General features: G+C 41.6%; 1 protein-coding gene across 8 annotated transcripts in view; it reads right to left on the bottom strand.

The window, feature by feature from the left end:
* The window catches only part of arap3 (ArfGAP with RhoGAP domain, ankyrin repeat and PH domain 3), a 358,711-nt gene that overhangs the window by 189,144 nt on the left and 150,693 nt on the right, over positions 1-18,874 (bottom strand). For all 8 annotated transcript variants that reach the window (XM_072264187.1, XM_072264192.1, XM_072264193.1 and 5 more), the window contains exon 2: positions 1,646-2,694. In XM_072264187.1, the coding sequence (XP_072120288.1) occupies positions 1,646-2,616 (971 nt within the window). In that variant the 5' untranslated portion in view covers positions 2,617-2,694. The remainder of the gene's footprint in view (positions 1-1,645; positions 2,695-18,874) is intronic.

Raw genomic sequence — 18,874 nt, 5'->3', positions numbered from 1 at the left:
TAGGTTACATGTAAAAGTAAGTGAATGGCATACATTATTGTGCAACCATGTCATAATGCGTGGCTCACTAAAGTAAATCAAAGTAGACACGTTCATTCCTGGCTCTAGTGTTTTTCTTTTAAATAATTTCTGGAGTTACAAATCATAAGTTTCCAGAGAGGGATAGCACCTCTGGTGAAGGGGCTGGTTTACGTCCATTCTGAAGCAACTCTTTCACCCTTGGTCCCCACCGGCCATTCAGCTCTTACCTGTGGCTCCAAGTAGCTGTTCGCATGCGCCAGTGGCCACACTCCCTGCTACACCACTTCTCCAGGCAGGCTAAACCAGGTGAGGGTAGCTGGTGACCCCTGTGAGATAGGGACATGCGTGTCCCAGCATGCAAAGTTAGCCTCAGCAGACCAAGCTGATGAGATCCACAATGAGATCCAGTGGCCAAGAAGGCATTATTGTAATGGTCCATGGAGAGCGAAGGGCATGACAGGGCACAAACAACATCATGGTTATCCACACCAACCAAGGAAAACCCTGGTTTGCAATACTTGCTTGTATCATTGGACTCGGACTTCTGAGGTTGAAAGAATTGAACTCTCCCAGGGCAACAGCTTTTCCACTTTAAAACACTCCCACACAGGTTTCCTGTCATTGTCAGACACGACAGCCAGAAACTTTTCATATGGTAAGTGTGCTCAAAATAAGGGGACCTACACTCAGTAGCCACTTTATTAAGTACCTCCTGTACCTAATAAAGTGGTCATTATGTGTATGTTCATGGTCTTTTGCTGCTGTAGCTCATCCACTTCAAGGTTTGATATGTTGCACATCAAAGATGCTCTTCTGCACACCACTGATGTAAAGCATGATTAATTAAGTTCCTGTTACCTTCCTGTCAGATTGAGCCAGTCTGATCATTCTCTTCTGGCCTCTCTCATTAACAAGATGTTTTCACCCACAGCACTACCACTCACTGTATGTTGTTTTGTTTATCATGCGATCTCTGTAAATTCCAGAGATTTATGTGCATGAAAGTCCCAGGAGATCAGCATTTTCTGAGATACTCAAACCACCCCATCTTATCATTCTGTGGTCAAAGTCACTAAGGTCTCATTTCTTCCCCCAGTCTGATGTTTGTTCTGAACAACGACTGAACCTCTTGACCACGTCAGCATTCTTTTATGCATGGAGTTGCTGCCACATGACTGGCCGATTAGATATTTGCATTAACGAGCAGGTGCACAGGTGTACCTAATAAAGTGGCCACTGAGTGCAGGTTTAAGGTAAGAGGAAGGAGTTTCGAAGGAAACTATTTTTTATAAAGAGACTTGTTAATACTGAAATGCACTGCCCGAGGAGGTAACAGAATCAGTACAATTGCTACACTGAAGATGCAATTGGACAGACACTCACATAGGCAAAGCAGAGAAGCTGATGTTCCAAATGATGGCAGCACGTGGGATTTGTATAATTGGTGGAAAGGTCAACCTGGATGTGAAGGAACAAAGGCTTGTTTTGTGCAGTACCACTCTATGACTTTACTAAGCTTGGAAACACTTTTCAAAGTGTGCTTATTGTTTTAACATATTTCTTCCTACCATATTTTGATTCATTATACACAGAACGAAAATAGTATTCAATGTGGCAGGCTTACCTTTCTTTTAATGAAAGTGATAATGTATCAACTTGGCTCGCGGTGGGTGGGGGCTGTGGGACAGGTCTCCTTCCCAAAGATTTTATGCCTGAAATTGAGAAGGACTGGCTTCGATTCCTCTCAGGCAAAGTCTCCACAGTGGTGTAGAGCTCATTGGAAACCATTTTCCCTGTAAACGCTGTGTCAAACAAAGGCATCTGGGGAAGGGAGTGCGAGGAAACTCTGGAGAGAGAGTGGATATCATGCAAGTTTTCCACAGACTTAGAGATGGAATCACCAAACTTTGATCCCAGTAGATCATGTTCATCTCTGTTTGTTGGACCATGTGGGGCAAAATTGGCAGGAGGTTGTCCCCGGTTGATGCGTGGTGGCACGGGAGGAACCATCTCCTCTTCCTTTGCAGTCCTTTCCCAAGCTGGAGACGTGACTTTGTTTCCTTCACTTGGTCCCTGTTCCATCTCAGTCAATTCAGGCCTTTCCATAGAAGGTTCACCAGGAGAAAACACTTCCTGCTTCTCATGATTTGGACTTTGTGTTGATGCTGATCCTATATCAGTTGGAGTTCTGGAGCCTGAAGACTGCTTATTCAGCAATGTCCGTGGCCTGGGGACGGGTTTAACCACTGGTTCTCCGGGTTCAAAAACTTCATTCCCACTGGCGTTATCTTTCCAATCTTCAACAGTGCTTGATCTCTCCACAGTTTGCTCTTTCTCACCAGTGCAATGGCCCAGGGCTGGACTCGGAAGCTCATCACATGATAACGTCAGGCTACTTTGCTGTGCAAATTTTAAGATCCGTTTCCGATGCCCAGTAGCTGTGATGCCGATCTGAAGAAGCGTTTCATTGTTCAAATGTACAAAGTCCTTGGATGTGTAAAATCCATTCAGGACAAAATTCTCTCTGTATTTTTCCAAATGGATAGTAGACAGCCAGTCTCCAATATCACACCCTTCTTCACTTTGTGATGCCATAGCACCTTAGCCGAATCTGTTTTCTCTCATTGGATAAACAGTAAAATGGGTCCATCAGTAAGATGCAAATCCAAGCATCTGAAACAAAAAGATTCATCTGTTAAAATGGAATTCAAACAAGGTATATCCTGAACTGCCAGGCTTTCACTCTATAGTTTGATATGACTGCTATCTGAAGCAAATTGTGACTCTAAGAGAAATATTTATGGGTCAAAGCAAAACTGAACTCTTTTTGACAAACAACCACGATAGTTTGCCTTAATTTGAGAAACGAAGGCAAAAAATCAAGGACCAAAATATGGTCTGGATGCAGGGTTTCGGCCCAAAATGTCACTAATACCTTTCCCTCTACAGATGCTGCTCGATATGCTGAGCTCATTCAGCAGATGGTTTATTCTTCAAGGACCAAAGTATGATGACAATCAAAGTTAGAAGGAATAGGAGGAAAGATTAAATAAAGGAAGAGCAGAGATGAAAGCATGGATAGGAATGGGGTTGATGCAATCAACACAAATGGATCAATGCAACAATATTGCCAATATGACCAGACTGGTCAGAAATGTTATATTACTTTCATTTCTAGACAAGAAATTTTAGAGAGACCAGATATACATACTATCTTTTACAGATATAGATTTTGTTACACAAGATAGGATGGTGTAGAAGTCACTTAGTATGCAGTCTTTCAGCAGTCAAGGCATCAAGTTTAGGAGCAGGGATATTATGTTATAGTTAGGGGTGACCTTAATTGTTCAATAGTTCAATTGTTCCATTTAATACTGTATCAGTGAATATATACAATATACAACCTGAAATTATTGATCTTTGCAGACATCCATGGAAGCAGAAGATTACCCCATAGAATGAATGACAGTAAAAATGCTAGAACCCCAAAGACCCCTACTCCCCCCTCCCATGTAAGGCAGCAGCAAAACATCAGCCCTTCCCCTCCTTCCCCACGTACTTCAGCAAAACAGCATCAGTGCCCACCACCCACCAAGTGAACAACAGCAAAGCCCCCATGATCTGCAGTATAGAAAAATTAACCATTCACCTCACCAATTCAACATGCCACAGGCTCTGTATGAATGTTTATAAAATCCCGAGGATTAAGGATAAGGTGAATGGTCACAGTCTTTTCCCCACAGAGGGAGACTCCAAAATTTGCACAGATACAAAGAAGGGAGAGATTTAAAGGAGACCTGAAAGGTAACTTAGACCATAAGACCATAAGACATAGGAGCAGAATTAGGTCATCTGGCCCATCGAGTCTGCTCCGCCTTTGAATCACGGCTGATCCTTTTTTCTATCTGCTCCTCAACCCCAGTTCTCCCTGTAACCTTTGATGCCATGTCCAATCAGGAACCTATCAATTTCTGCCTTGAATACACCCAACAACCTGGCTTCCACAGCAGCATGTGGCAACAAATTCCACAAGTTCGCCACCCTTTGGCTAAAGAAATTTCTCTGCATCTCTGTTTTGAAAGGGTGCGCTTCTATCCTGAGGCTGTGCCCTCTTGTCCGAGACTCTGCCACCATGAGACTACTAGACAGGTATATGGAGGAATCTAAGGTGGGGGCTTATATGGGAGGCAGGGTTTGAGAGTCGGCACAACATTGTGGGCCGAAGGGCCTGTACTGTGCTGTACTGTTCTATGTTCTATGTTCTATGGAAACATCCTTACCACATCTACTCTGTCTAGGCCTTTCAATATATGAAAGGTTTCAACGAGATCCCTTCTCATCCTTCTGAATTCCAGTGAGTAAAGACTCAGAGCCATCAAATGTTCCTCGTATGATAACCTTTTCATTCCTGAAATCATCCTTGTGAACCTCCTCTGGACCCTGTCCAATGCCAGCACATCTTTTTTAAGATGAGGGCCCCAAAACTGTTCACAATAGTCAAAGTGAGGCCTCACCAGTGCCTTATAAAGCCTCAGCATCACGTTCTTGCTTCTTTACATAGAGGACATAGTGAATTTTTTACATAGTGAATACTTGGAATGTGCTGCTAGGACATGGGGTTTCTAACCTGCGGTCCACAGATGTCTCAGTTAATGGTGGGGGACGGGGGGGTCCATGCATTTAAAAGTAGGGATCCCCTGTGCTTAAGGAAGTGGTTGAAGTGGGTACAATGGAAACATTCAAGAGGCTTTTGGAGAGATACGTGGAGGGGAGGAGCTTGGAGACTGATGGCTGAATGCAGACAACTGGTACTAGCAGGGAGGACGGAGGGGACCATTCTGATCAAAGGGCTTTTATCACTCTGTCACTCTGCTGACAAACTGTAAGGCAAAAATGAAGATCAGCCAGGATCATCACAGTTTTCTGAATTTTTGGAAGAAGAATAGGAAAAATTTTGAAGTGTTGATTTTCATGGGGATTAGAGGAATTAGGGATATAAACGTGGAGAAGACAGCCAGGTTTGAAAACACAAGCACAAAATTCTTCAGAGCCCTGGACACTCGGGAACATTTCAAAGCACCTACACAAACAAGAACACCATTAATTGCTATAAAATGGGAGGCACAACAGCCATTTTACACATCAAAAGTTCACAATGTGATGATGAATCTTAGTGACTTTGTTTTGGGATGATTATTGAATCCAGGCACACTCAGAAATAATTTAAGCCAGTAACATTATGACATACTGGCTGCTGAGTTAATTAGTCATTGTAAATTGTCACAGCTACAGCTAGAAGAGCCGGAGGTGCCTATTCTGCACGGTATCTCAATAAATAAATTAACTTTGGACTAGAATCATTGCAGAACATTAAACATAAAGAAAGTTGCAAATGAGTTTTTTTTCCGGTGCCTTGTCGTTTGGCGTGGGCAATCATGTCTCTCCATCCATCACGGCCCCTGACCCTCCGAATTGTAGTTGTTGCCTCCCGTTTCTAACCATGATGTTATTCCATCTATCATTTCCATTCTCTGTCTGCCTCTGCTTCTTTTTCCTTCCAGCTTTCCAGTTGTAACTAAATGTTCTAATATCTCTCTTCACACGATGATGTGTTCAAAGAATTTTGACTGCTGTTTTCTGATTTTTTTAAGTAATGTACGTTTTGTTTTCGTTCTCTGTAGAACTTCTTCGTTGGTTATCCTGTCCATATATGATATGTATAGCATTCTTCTGAGGAACTACATCTCTGCTGCATTGATTCTTTTTTCCATTGCACTTATGATGGTCCATGACTCGCAACCATACATCAACATAGGAAGAATGTAGCAGCTGAGAGTTCTAAGGCGGATGTGAATTGCTATTTTCTTATTCATTAGGATGTTTCTCATTTCTGTAAATGCAGTTCTTGCCATTGCTATTCTTGCTTTTATGTCTGTTTCGCATTTGCCATCAGATGTTACCCACGATCCAAGGTACATGAAGTTGTGAACTTGTTTCTGGATTTCATTTCCCAATACGAGTTAGTAGAGTATAAAGCAAATGAGTCAGTACAGTATAAGACGGAGCAGCAGTATACTATACAACCAATCAATGAAAATGAAACATTTTCGTATCTGGGATATCAACAAGCTAAGAAAATAAATCATAAGCCATAAAGGGAAAACTTTCAAAAAAATTTACTTAAAGGTTTAGGAAAATCTGCCGAATAAAGCTCAATAGTAAAAATATAACAAAGGCAATAAACACACATTCACTATACATATATTAACATATTCTTTTAATATAATATCCTGGTCCAAAACCGATCTGGAAAATTTACAAAGAAAAATAAGAAATGAAATGACAGATTTTAGAAAATACTATGTATACTCGAACACACTCAGATTAACATTACTTAAGGAAGAAGAGGAATAACAGATATAAAAAGATTTACAGAACAGTTAGATAAAACTTCCAATGAAATTTTTTCATCAATGCAGACAAGATTCCGTACTCCACGCAAGCAGATACAATTCTGATAGAAGTACACACCAGTAAACTTAAATGAAAGCTCAACTGAGAAAACTGAAAGAGTTATTACTACAGAAGAAAATGTTAACCAGTGGAAGAGCCTGGCTCTCCATGAAAGACATCCCCACAATCTGAGCAAACTAGATGTCATCAGGAAGTGTTGAACACCTGGCTCAGAATTGGAGACCTCTTATCCGAAATAAAGGGGTTCCTTGTGGAAATAGAGGACCAAGTGGTTAATGCAAAATATTATCAAAAATACATAATAAAAGACCCACAAATTCAATATGATAAATGCAGAAAATACAAAGAGAAACATATTATAGGATCCTGCAAGCAGTTTAACTCAATTCTGGTTACTTACACAGGCACAATCAAGCAGCAAGCATCATTCAGCAAAAGTCTTGCTTTAAAATAAAAACTCATAAAACACACCATACCTTACTATGGTCTACAAGCCTGGTCCAGCTTTAGAGTTAGAGCTCTACAAATTATATTATGACCGATCCATTATTACAGGTAGGACAATCCATAATAACCGTTCGGATATATTACAGGATAAACAAACAAGAACAACTTACTTAATAGATATAGCCATTCCAAACACACATACCAGGCAGAAATCAATAAGTGAAAAATATCAAAATATGCTGAGTTAAAAGAGGAAATTTAAAGACAATGGAACAAACACAAGGTATACGTTATCCTAGTGGTAATACCTACAACTGGTACCATCCCAAAGTCACTACACAATAACATTAAATAATTAGGCCTACACAACAATATTTATGTAAATCTCCAGATAGGCACAATACTAAACGCCATCAGAATAGTCTGAAGGTTCCTAGCAATTGAGAAATAAGTCTGACAACAGGAATTGTGCAGATGCTGGAAATTCAAGCAACACACATCAAAGTTGCTGGTGAACGCAGCAGGCCAGGCAGCATCTCTAGGAAGAGGTGCAGTCGACGTTTCAGGCCGAGACCCTTCGTCAGGACTAACTGAAGGAAGAGTGAGTAAGGGATTTGAAAGTTGGAGGGGGAGGGGTAGATCCAAAATGATAGAAGACAGGAGGGGGAGGGATGGAGCCAAGAGCTGGACAGGTGATTGGCAAAAGGGATACGAGAGGATCATGGGACAGGAGGTCCGGGAAGAAAGACAAGGGGGGGGGAACCCAGAGGATGGGCAAGGGGTATATTCAGAGGGACAGAGGGAGGAAAAGGAGAGTGAGAGAAAGAATGTGTGTATAAAAATAAGTAACAGATGGGGTACGAGGGGGAGGTGGGGCATTAGCGGAAGTTATCTAAGATGTTGGAGTCCATTGTGAAGAATGACGTTATGGAGTACTTGGTGACACAGGAGAAGATAGGACAAAGTCAGCATGGTTTCTTCAAGGGAAAATCTTGCCTGACATACCTGTTGGAATTATTTGAGGAGACTACAAGTAAGATAAGGGGATGCAGTGGCTGTTGTATACTTGGATTTTAAGAAGGCCCTTGACAAGGTTTCAAGCATAAGGCTTCTTACCATGTTAAAAGTCATGGTATTACATGTAAGGGAGTTTCTTTTTTTTTATGTCACTGCGTAGTTTAATTAAAATGGTTTCTTTGTTATGTTATAATTGAAAGGGCTTCTTTGTTATGTTAACTGCTGAGAAAGTCCTTCCCGCTAGCGGTCTGTTTTGGGTTATCTATTGAAAGAGGATGAATGAACCAATCGCGATAGTTGTTATGCTTTTAGTGTGTCTGAAGATATTGTATGCATGGGGTTTTGAGGCAGAAGGCAGGAGAGAGAGAGACAGAGGATGGACCAGGTGCTGTGAGTCTGCTAACGGGGTCGGACCCCGAGCGGGGTGTTTGCCGAGGAGAGGAGACGGAGATGGACTCGTGTGGAGCACCTGGTCGACCACCGTTGTTGGTCCCAGGCGGTCGGTCGAGCTGGTCCGAGAAGTTGCAGGGTGAAGAAGAAGGGTCCTGAGCTCCAACTGTTTGTGCATGAAGAGATTGAACTTTGGTAAGTGTGGCATCTTTTACTTTCCTTTTATATTTTATTCTCTATTAATTATATAATTCAAGTAATATCTCTAACATTGTTAGAGCATTGGCTGATTAGTAGGATGATTAGTAGGTAATGTTGCAGCCTAATCGGACCCTGGGCAGACCCCACTTGGAGTACTGTGCTCAATTCTGGTTGCCTCACTACTGGAAGGATGTGGAAACCATAGCACGGGTGCAGAGGAGATTTACAAGGATGTTGCCTGGATTGGGGAGCATGCCTTATGAAAACAGGTTGAGTGAACTCGGCCTTTTCTCCTTGGAGCGAAGGAGGATGAGAGGTGACCTGATAGAGGTGTATAAGATGAGGAGAGGCATTGATCCTGTGGGTAGTCAGAGGCTGCTTCCCAGGGCTGAAATGGTTGTCACAAGAGGACACAGGTTTAATGTGCTGGGGAGTAGGTACAGAGGAGATGTCAGGGGTAAATTTTTTTATGCAGAGAGTGGTGAGTGCGTGGAATGGGCTTCCAGCAATGGTGGTGGAGGCGGATACAACAGGGTCTTTTAAGAGACTTTTGGATAGGTACATGGAGCTTAGAAAAATAGAGGGCTATGGGTAAGCCTAGTAATTTCTAAGGTAGGGACATTTTTAGATTATGACACATAGTCCCCTTTTATTGTCATTTAGTAATGCATGCATTAAGAAATGATACATTACTTCCTCCGGTGTGATATCACAAAACATAGGACAAACCAAGACTGAAAAAACTGACAAAACCACATAATTATACATATAGTTACAAACAGTGTAACAATACCATAACTTGATGAAGAAAGTCCGTGAGCACAGTAAAGTTCAAAGTTTCTCAAATGTCCCACATCTCACGCAGACAGAAGAAGGAAGAAAAACTCTCCCTGCCATGCTGACCACAATCCAACTCTGAGTCATCCAAAAACTGATCAGCTGTCCGACACTGAGTACTGAGCGGCATCTCTGCCGAACGATTCAACCTCCTTCTCGGTCGCCAAAAGCAGGCAAGGCCGGGGATTTTGAGGCCTACTTTCCGAAAGATTCCCGACCACACAGTAACGACAGCAGCGGACGGGCGTTTCAGAAATTCCTCCAGATGTTCCTCTGTGCTTTCATGTCCATTCTCCATCAAATCAGAATTGTCCAACAATTTTTGGCACAACTTTGTGGGCTGAAGGGCCTGTATTGTGCTGTAGGTTTTCTATATTTCTATGTTTCTAAGTGAGAAAGAATAAAAGGATCCTTTTCTGGTTGGCTACTAGTAGCTAGTGATGTTCCGCAGGGGTTGGTGTTGGGATTGCTTCTTTTTATGCTGTTTATTATGATTTAAATGATAGAATAGATGGCTTTGTTGCCAAGTTTGCAGAGGATATGACGATTGGTGGAGGGGCAGGTAGTGTTGAGGAAACAGGAAAGCTGCAGAAGGACTTAGACAGATTAGGTGAATGCACAAGAAAGTGGCTAATTAAATACAATGTTGGTCACGCACTTTAATGGAAGAAATGAATGTGCAGATGATTTTCTAAACAGAGAGAGAATCCAAAACACTAAGAAGCAAAGGGACTTGGGAATCTTTGTGCAGAACACCCTAAAGGTTGATTTGTAGATTGGGTCAGTGGTGAGGAAAACAAATGCGAAGATGGAATTCATTACAAGAGGTTTTGAATGCAAGAGCAAGGGTGTGTGCTGAGTCTTTATAAGGCACTGGTGAGGCCTCACCTTGAGTATTGTGAACAGTTTTGGGCTCCTTTTCTAAGAAATGATGTGCTGGCATTGGAGAGGGTTCACAGGATGTTCACAAGGACAATTTCGGGAATGAAAGGGTTATCATATGTTATATGTTTGATGACTTTGGGTTGTTCTGGGTCTGTACTTGCTGGAATTTAGAAGGATGAGGGGGGATCTCATTGAAACTGTTCAAATGTTGAAAGGTCTCGACAGAGTAGATGTGGAAGGGATGTTTCCCATGGTGGAGGAGTGTAGGACAAAAGGACACAGCCTCAGGATAGAGGGGCATCCACTTAATACAGAGGTGTGGAAAAATTTCTTTTGCCAGAGGGTGGTGAATTTGTAAATTTGTTAACACAGGCAGCTGTGGATGCCAGGTCATTAGGTTGTACCTAAGGAGGAGATTGATCGATTCTTGTTCGCCCAAGTTGTCAAAGGTTAAGGGGAGAAGTCCGGGGGTGGGGAAAAAGAGGATCAGCCATGATTGAATGGTGGAGCAGTCTCAATGGGTCAAATGGCCTAATTCTGCTCCTATGTCATGTGGTCTTATAGTTTGAGTTTACTTTAAGTGAGGGTGCACCTGCATCTTGTGATGATGTTTGCCATGAATGAATTTTTACATATAACCCGTGATTAATTATTTAAAAATGGGAATGCTTAATCAAACTATACATATATATATACACACACACACACACACACACACACAAGTTTACTGAAATATCAATGCACAACAACCAGTACATGTAATAAATCCCCTAGTTTAAAGGTCAAGAATCTTAACTTAAAATACCTTTGGCTAACACTATACAAATTGAAAGACTGGACAAGTAGAAATCTGTTACCCAAAAAGAGATATTCAGTGAATAATGACACTAATAATCTGTTCCTTCACAGTCACTATTGTTTAACTCCTACAGAAACTCCCTGTGCAGACCAGTAAATTGACAAATGACAGCAAAATTACTTCAAGCACTTCATCTGGAACAGTAATCCTTGCATTTTGTGCCTGTTGCCTTGGATTTCCAGCATCTGCAGAATTTCTCATCTTAGTAATCCTTGGATGTTAGGACATCATACAATTACAGAATGGTTACCTTTCCTTACAATATATGCATGTGGATTCTTAGCAAACAATTGACTGACTGTGGACAACCTCAAACACTGTTGAGGTCAGCCCTGAAAGGAAATTCTCCTTTGGCATTTCATTACTTCGTAAGTGCCGTTGTGAACAGGCCAACCTTTATTTCTGATTTAAATATTTCAATTGAGAAGGAACCGAGTTCAGCTGTCATTCAGTCTGACCGTCATGTAATTACTCTTAGACTCACAGGTCAAATTTATTCTGGCGTCACCAAATAGATTAGACTTAAGTCTCAGTTAGATGTGAGCTGTCGGCAATTAAACATGCTGACAGATTGGCAGCTCTTTCTTCATCTGTCTGTCTAACAACTTGGAGAAAACTTCCACTACCATCAGGCATGGTAAGCAACAATTCTGAACCTGTGTTTTTTTAAAATGCATTTTTGAAATGTGACAGAACATGGGCCATGAATTGCACAAAGTATCCAGTGAGCAGAACAAAGATTTACTAGTGAGGGAGCTCACAGCAGGCACACATCGACTGCTCTGTGATTGCATGGTATCTGATTAACATGGCTGAATGAAACCAGGATATCTGATATTCTTGATTTCAACTCCCACTCTAAGGCTTCAATAATTTTCAAATCCTTTCCCTATCAAATTTGTCGTCAAGGAAGTGTCAAAGATAGGTTAAATATTGGAATATTTAAATTCCCCTTGCCTCACCCACTAAATGTTTAATGATTTATTTAGCAATAAAGTGGGAAGTAGCTCTTCTGGCCCTTCGAGCAATGGCACCCCAGCAACCATTCGACAACCCTGACCTTAACCTAACCTAGTCACAGGAAAATTTGTAATGACCAATTAACCTAGCTGGTAGATCTTTGGACAATGGGAGGAAATCAGAGCACGTGGGGAAAACTCATCCATTTTAAGGGGAAGAACGCACAAAGACCCGTTACAGAGAATGCCGGAATTCCAATCTGAACTCTGATGTCCCGAGAAGTAATAGCATCGTGCTAACCATTACGCGTCTGTGGTGCTCACAGCACAATGTTGGAATGTTTCATGGTAAATACGAGACACTCTACATTCTTTCAAATGTCATTGAAGAACAAGAACAATAAAAGCAGTCTAGATTGAGATCCTTTTTGATGGCCTCAGTTAGATCATGCTATAAAGTGGAAAGCGTAAGAATTGCAGGATTTATCATACATTCTAGAACTCCTTACCTATAACTGCAAATGCAACATTCACACAGTGGCCCCTTTATTAGATACACCTGTACAGCTGCACATTACTGCAAATATCTAATCAGCCAATCATCTGGCAGCAACTCAATGAATAAAAGCATGCAGACATGGTCAAAAGGTTCAGTTGTTGTTCAGACCAAACATCAGAACAGGGGAGAAGTGTGATTTAAGTAACTTTAACCATTATTGGTGCTAGGTGGGGTGGTTTGAGTATCTCAGAAATTGCTGATCTCCCAAGATGTTCACACATAAGAGTCTCTAGAGTAGGGATTCCAACCTGGGATGCACAACGCCTTCCATAATTATTGCTCCATGGCACAAAAAAGTTTGTAAACTCCTGCTCTAGAGTTTACAGAGAATGGTGCGAAGAACAACATCCAGTGAGTGGTAGTTCTAAGGGCAAAAGCGTCTTATTAATGAGGGATATCAGAGGAGAATGGCCAGACTGGTTCAAGCTGTCAGGAAGGTGACAGTAACTTAAATAACCACACGTTACAACAATAGCGTGCAAAGGAGAATCTCTGAATGCACAACATGTTGAACCTTAAAGTGGACGGGCTACAGCAGCAGAAGACTACAAATGTACACGCAGAGGCCAATTTATTAGTGACAGAAGGCCACTGAGAGTAAGTTCAGCTTAACCCTCTCACATTTATTGCCAGGGGATGAGTCCCTGGAATGTGGAGAGGTTCCTGCTCTCACCAACAAGTTCAATGGTCGAAAAGGAGTCTGGAAATTTCCACTGAAGTAGGCACTGACAAACTAAAACATGAGAAAATCTGCAACTGCTGTAAATCCTATCAACACACACACAATGCCAGAGGAGCTCAGCAGGCTAGGCAGTATCTATGGAAAAGGGTAAACAGTCAATATTTTGAGCTGAGACCCTTCATCAGGAATCCCGGCCTGAAATGTCGACTGTGTCGGTCCTAATGAAGGGTCTCAGCCTGAAGTGACAACTTTTCCACAGGTGCCACTTGGCCTGCTGATTCCTCCAGCATTTTGTCTGATGAACTGAAACTACATCTTTGCTTCCTTGCACCCTTCCATTCCATTAGCTCAGAATATCACCACATCCAAAAGACTGGTGGTGGAAACAGCAGCAAGCTTAAAGAGATCACATGGGCAAGTTACTGGAAGTTGCATGTGGAATTTTTCCCAAATAAACAGTACAATATATTTCCAGAAAGCAAGAAACACACAGAGATCAAAACAGATGCAATCTATTTGATTCCTCAGGTTGCAAAGATCATGGCTAAAATCCACTTCGTTTTTCTCCAAATTCTTCTTAATGATTTTTGGTTACACAGATTTACAATTAAAATTGAGCCAGTATCAAATGCACTCAGTGTAATAAAGTTTCAAACTTCTAACATGCTAAATTGTATTACTAGCACCATATCCAGAGGCCTGGACTACCTATCTGAAGACTTAAATTCAAATTCAACTCATTCATATATTTTGGAGTTCAATTCAGTTAATTAAGTCTCTGATTGAGAAGGAATAAAACAAAGGGCTGTTGTTTATAAACCCATCTGGATGATTGATACCTGACAAAGAAGGAAATTTGATCTCTGATCAGGTATAAAGGTGATTGGCTAATCTGTGAAATTCACTAAATAAAACTGAAAAGCAGTGGATGCACTCTTCTCCATTGAGCACATCTGATGTGCTGGGCTGCAGCCATTATCTTTTCATTGCCACAGGAAAGCAGCATCCATCATCAAGGATCTCCACTATCCAGGCCATGCTTCAATCCTGCAATGACATCGGGAAAGGAGGTGCAAGAGCTATAGGTCCCACACCACCAGCTTCATGGAGGCATTACCCTTCAACCAACAGGCTGTTGGACAAGCATGGATAACTTCACTCACCTCAACACTGAACTGATTCCAAAACCTATGGACTCACTCTCAAGGACTATTATTTTTTTTTTTTGTATTTGCCTTATTTTGCACATTCGTTGCTTGATCTGATTGTATTTATTTTCTCTCCAGCGAATGATTGCAAGAAAATGAATCTCAAAGTAGTATATGGTGATATATATGTACTTTGAACTTTTTCATAACCTGAGAGCAACAGGTATGGCTTTGTGACACACATAAACAAACAAAAGAGAAAACAATCAGAAGTCCGAATTGTTGTAGGAATCTTTTGTCCATGATCAGAACTCTGAATAAAGATGCTAAAACAAAGGCCATTCACATCCCATCTCTGAAGCTGCTGTGCAAGCAATCTGTCCACTCGGAACTGCTGTGTACAGTTGCATTTTGTTCAGATCTAGGCTGCTTTGTTTCAGTTATGAAGCTGCATTCTCTAGTGGATTTTGCAGGCGCTTATCAGGGAAAAAAAAAACAAGAGACTCTGCTTGTGCTGAAAATCCAGAGTAACAGGTACAAAATGCTGGAAGAACTCAGCAGGTCAGGCAGCATCTATAGAAAGGAATAAAGAGTCAACATTTCAGACTTTGAACCTTCATCAGGACTGGAAAGGAAGGGGGAAGAAGCTGGAATACGAAGGTGGGGCTGTGGAACTGGAGCTGACAGGTGGAAAAGGTAAAGGGCTGAACAAGAAAGAATCTGACAGGAGAAGAGAGTGGACTATGGGAGTAAGAAAATGAGGAGAGCTCTAGAGAGGTGATGTGCAGGTGAGAATAAGAGAAGAGTTAAAGAGGGGAGTCAGAGTGGGCAATGGAAGAGGGAAGAAGAAGGAGGAAAAATTACCAGAAGTAAAAATAAATATGTCTGTTACTCCTGTATTTCAATGGAGGGCTAGTGAATCATTGAACAGGCTCGAGTTCAAGGTCAAGTTTAATTGCCATACATGAATACAACCAAACGAAACAGCATTCCTCTGGGACCAGTGTGCAAAACAAATTATCAACTGAGCACTGTACCAAATAACTCTTCACCTTCACAATTAAACGACTACCACCCGGTGGCACTGATGCCAATCATCGTGAAGTGATAGAACGGCTGAGAATAGCACATATCAGTAACTCCATTCTTGCCACATTGGACTTTCACCAAATGCTTTCCAACAGAATCTCTCTACAACAGATGCCATAGCATCTATCATGCACCTGGCCCAGACACATCCAGGACACTTGTGTCAGAATGCGGTTCCTGGATTTCAGTTCAGCATTCAACATTATTGTCCTTCACACGTTGGTGAACTCTGACTCCACAGCCTAAATACACCACTTCCGAGTGAATGGACCTCAGATAGTCACAGTGCACAACAGGTTCTCTCTGCTCATCATCTCAATGCAGGTAGCCCTGCAGGGCTTTGTGCTGAGTCCATTGCTGTACGCTCCACTCACACATGACTGCATAACCTAACACTTGAACAATCACATCACCAAGTTCTCTGATGATACAAGAGTGGTGGGGTTCATCACCAACAATGGTGAAATGACCTACAGTGAGTGTATGGTATGTTGTCCTTGTCCGGCCTGTTCTTCTACCCAAACACTGGAGGGCAGCACCGATTGGAGGGGCCAGACCCCCAACCCAGTTCAGATTCCATCGTGTCCACAGAAGCCTCTGCTCTCTCCAACACTGCCTCGGCATCTCCTCTCCTGGGCAGCTGCAACAGATGACACTGCAGCATGAAGACCTTGTCCATGCAACAACTGAAGCAAAGCAGCTCACTCACCATCAGGCTCGATGGTCCCATAAACAAAGATTCAGTCTGACTGCCTGGGATTATAACAATCCCATGTTGCGCTATGAAGCACACAGAGCCCACTGATTTTACTGTTTACGTATGCTCCACACTACATCCATTTTAAGTTACATTTTAGTAACTTATTTGTGGCAACATGGTTTTATGTGCTGTGTTTGATATATGTATTATGGGTGCACCATGGTCCAGACACAACACACACACACACACACACACACACGCACACACGCACACACGCACCCGACATCCCATCTCTCCCGGAAGTTCCCGGAGTCTCCCGCATATTAATAGCAGCTCCCTGACGCCCGCAAATTATATACCATACCCCAGAAGTGAGAGGGAGAGAGAGAGAGGGAGAGTGAGAACGGGAGTGAGATCGAGAATGGGAGCGAGAGCGAGCATGCTGATTGGTCTCTCTTTGTGCTAGGTAGACCTATCAGTTTTCTCTGTGGGTGGGCTTTACAGTCGACCCGTCTCTCCATCAGTTCAGTTTAGTGTCCTGCACCACCATCCATGGCAGAGTGTTTCAAAAAAAGAAAATATAAAATGCACTTCACCCCAGACTACACTAAAGTGTACCCCTGCCTAATAGGGGTCAAAAATAATGACAGTGTTGCTCGCTGCACTGTTTGCAACAGTGACTTTTCTATTGCCCATGGTGGGTTAAGACTGTAAAAGACATGTTGAGGTGAGTTTAACAGGTGTCATTCGTTCATTAGCATAGCTAACGTTATTTAAACTAGCTGGCTAGCTGCTAAGGAGCTACTCTATTGATGTCCTACGTGATGAGGCCAAACTCCCTGTAGACTTGCTTAAAGTTGTAATAGAATTAAAAAAACGACTCCATGATAATATATAAGTACATACTGTATTTTAATGTCACATTTTCTGCATATACCCAGTTTACAGATTAGACAAAATCACTAAACAAAGTATTACTTAAGACAATATAATAAGGATGCACCTTATGCTTTTACTTCTTTTAGGGACCACAACATATTAGGGAGGCTAATCGCAGGGAAGGCTGCTCAAGTATTTCACAGTTCTTTTCAGCACAGCCACATCACAGTACAAGGAAAGTTTGCAAAAGAAATAGAAAAGCCATTTGCATTAGCATTGAGATTGAGCTTGCACACCAATCAGTCAGTGTGATAAAAAGTTCTTTTTTCCCTTTGTTGTCACTGATGAAGATAACATGCAGTCACATTCATATAACCTTTCTCATTGCTGTCAAGAACTTGATAGCATCTTTTGTGTTCCCAAAACTATATGTATGGCTAGCAATTGCACCCTGTAATTGCATCAAACAACTCAGATGCTCTTGCCTTTTCTCTCCCACCAGTCCAAACTGCATTCAGATGAGATGTCATTTTGGGAGGACAGAATCAAAATGAGCCAAGGTTCTTGGTCCACAATTGTACTAAGTGATGTGGGTGGATCAGATTGGTGCCTTCAGAATGGCCTGCATTAAATCAATGACCAGTCTCACCAGGATCAGAATGGCTGCATTTAATTATGATCCCAAGGCAGGAACTTGGTGTCATATATCCACAATAGTACTCAGGCAGAACAACATTTTAAGAGTGTTACTGTGGCTCATTTGATAACACTTGTACCTCTGTTTTCAGAAGGATGAGGAATGAGCTGCCAGAGGAAATGGTTGAGGCAGATACCACAGCAGCTTTTGTAATAGATATTTGCTTCCTGGGCCGGGGCCCCTTCCTTTTTACCAAGCTCAACTTTCTAAACAGAGCAGCTGACACTTCTAGCGATCAAAGTGTTGCTATTGAGTAAGTTAAACTTCCAACCAATATTATTTGCTTAACCTCTTGTCCTAAATGGGAGCCAGTCTTTAGTTCTTAATGTAAATGGCAAGCAATAATCAGTTTCAAGTTGAAAGGGAAACTCTGCAAACAGACACAGAATGATGGTTCACAGCATCTGAGCTGACTACTCTAGAGTTGCAATGTAAGACAATGGTTTACTTAATTGGGCTTGTTTCACACCAAACAAGCTGCATAAATTATTTAGTTGAAACAAGCTTGCAGGCCAGATCGATAATATCACTGAGCATATCAAATGGCTGATGTTAGCAGTTGGAAAGTTTGTATGCCCCAAGATTCACCTTCGCAGCATTAATTGTGGGAATCTGGGAACTATCTCCAAGAAGCTTTTAGACTGTTTAAGTACAAAGGGTATCTGAGAAAATATTATAAACGTGTGAAGTCACCTAAGTTGCAGAAAAACATGGCAATATAAACATAGAAAGCAGTTCAGACATATTAGGAAGGGTCAAAGAACGTCGAGAAGAATGACATAAAGATGGGGTGACTAGAATCCACTCCTCTGCTTTCAATTTTTGTGACGAACAAGTTGATCATCTGCATCATTCGTATGTCTTTTTAGCTTATGGGAATTATATCTGTGCTTTTGAAATCCTTTATGTTTTAAAAATCTATTATAATTTGGAAATACTTTTTAAGATAGAAAATCTGTGAGTCTTAAACCATAAAACATTGGAACAGAATTAGACCATTCAGCCAATTGAGTCTGCTCCACCATTTCAC

This window comes from Mobula birostris, chromosome 7 (genome assembly GCF_030028105.1).
Source record: "Mobula birostris isolate sMobBir1 chromosome 7, sMobBir1.hap1, whole genome shotgun sequence".
NCBI lineage: Eukaryota > Metazoa > Chordata > Chondrichthyes > Myliobatiformes > Myliobatidae > Mobula > Mobula birostris.
This window is presented reverse-complemented; position numbering and strand designations above follow the sequence as displayed.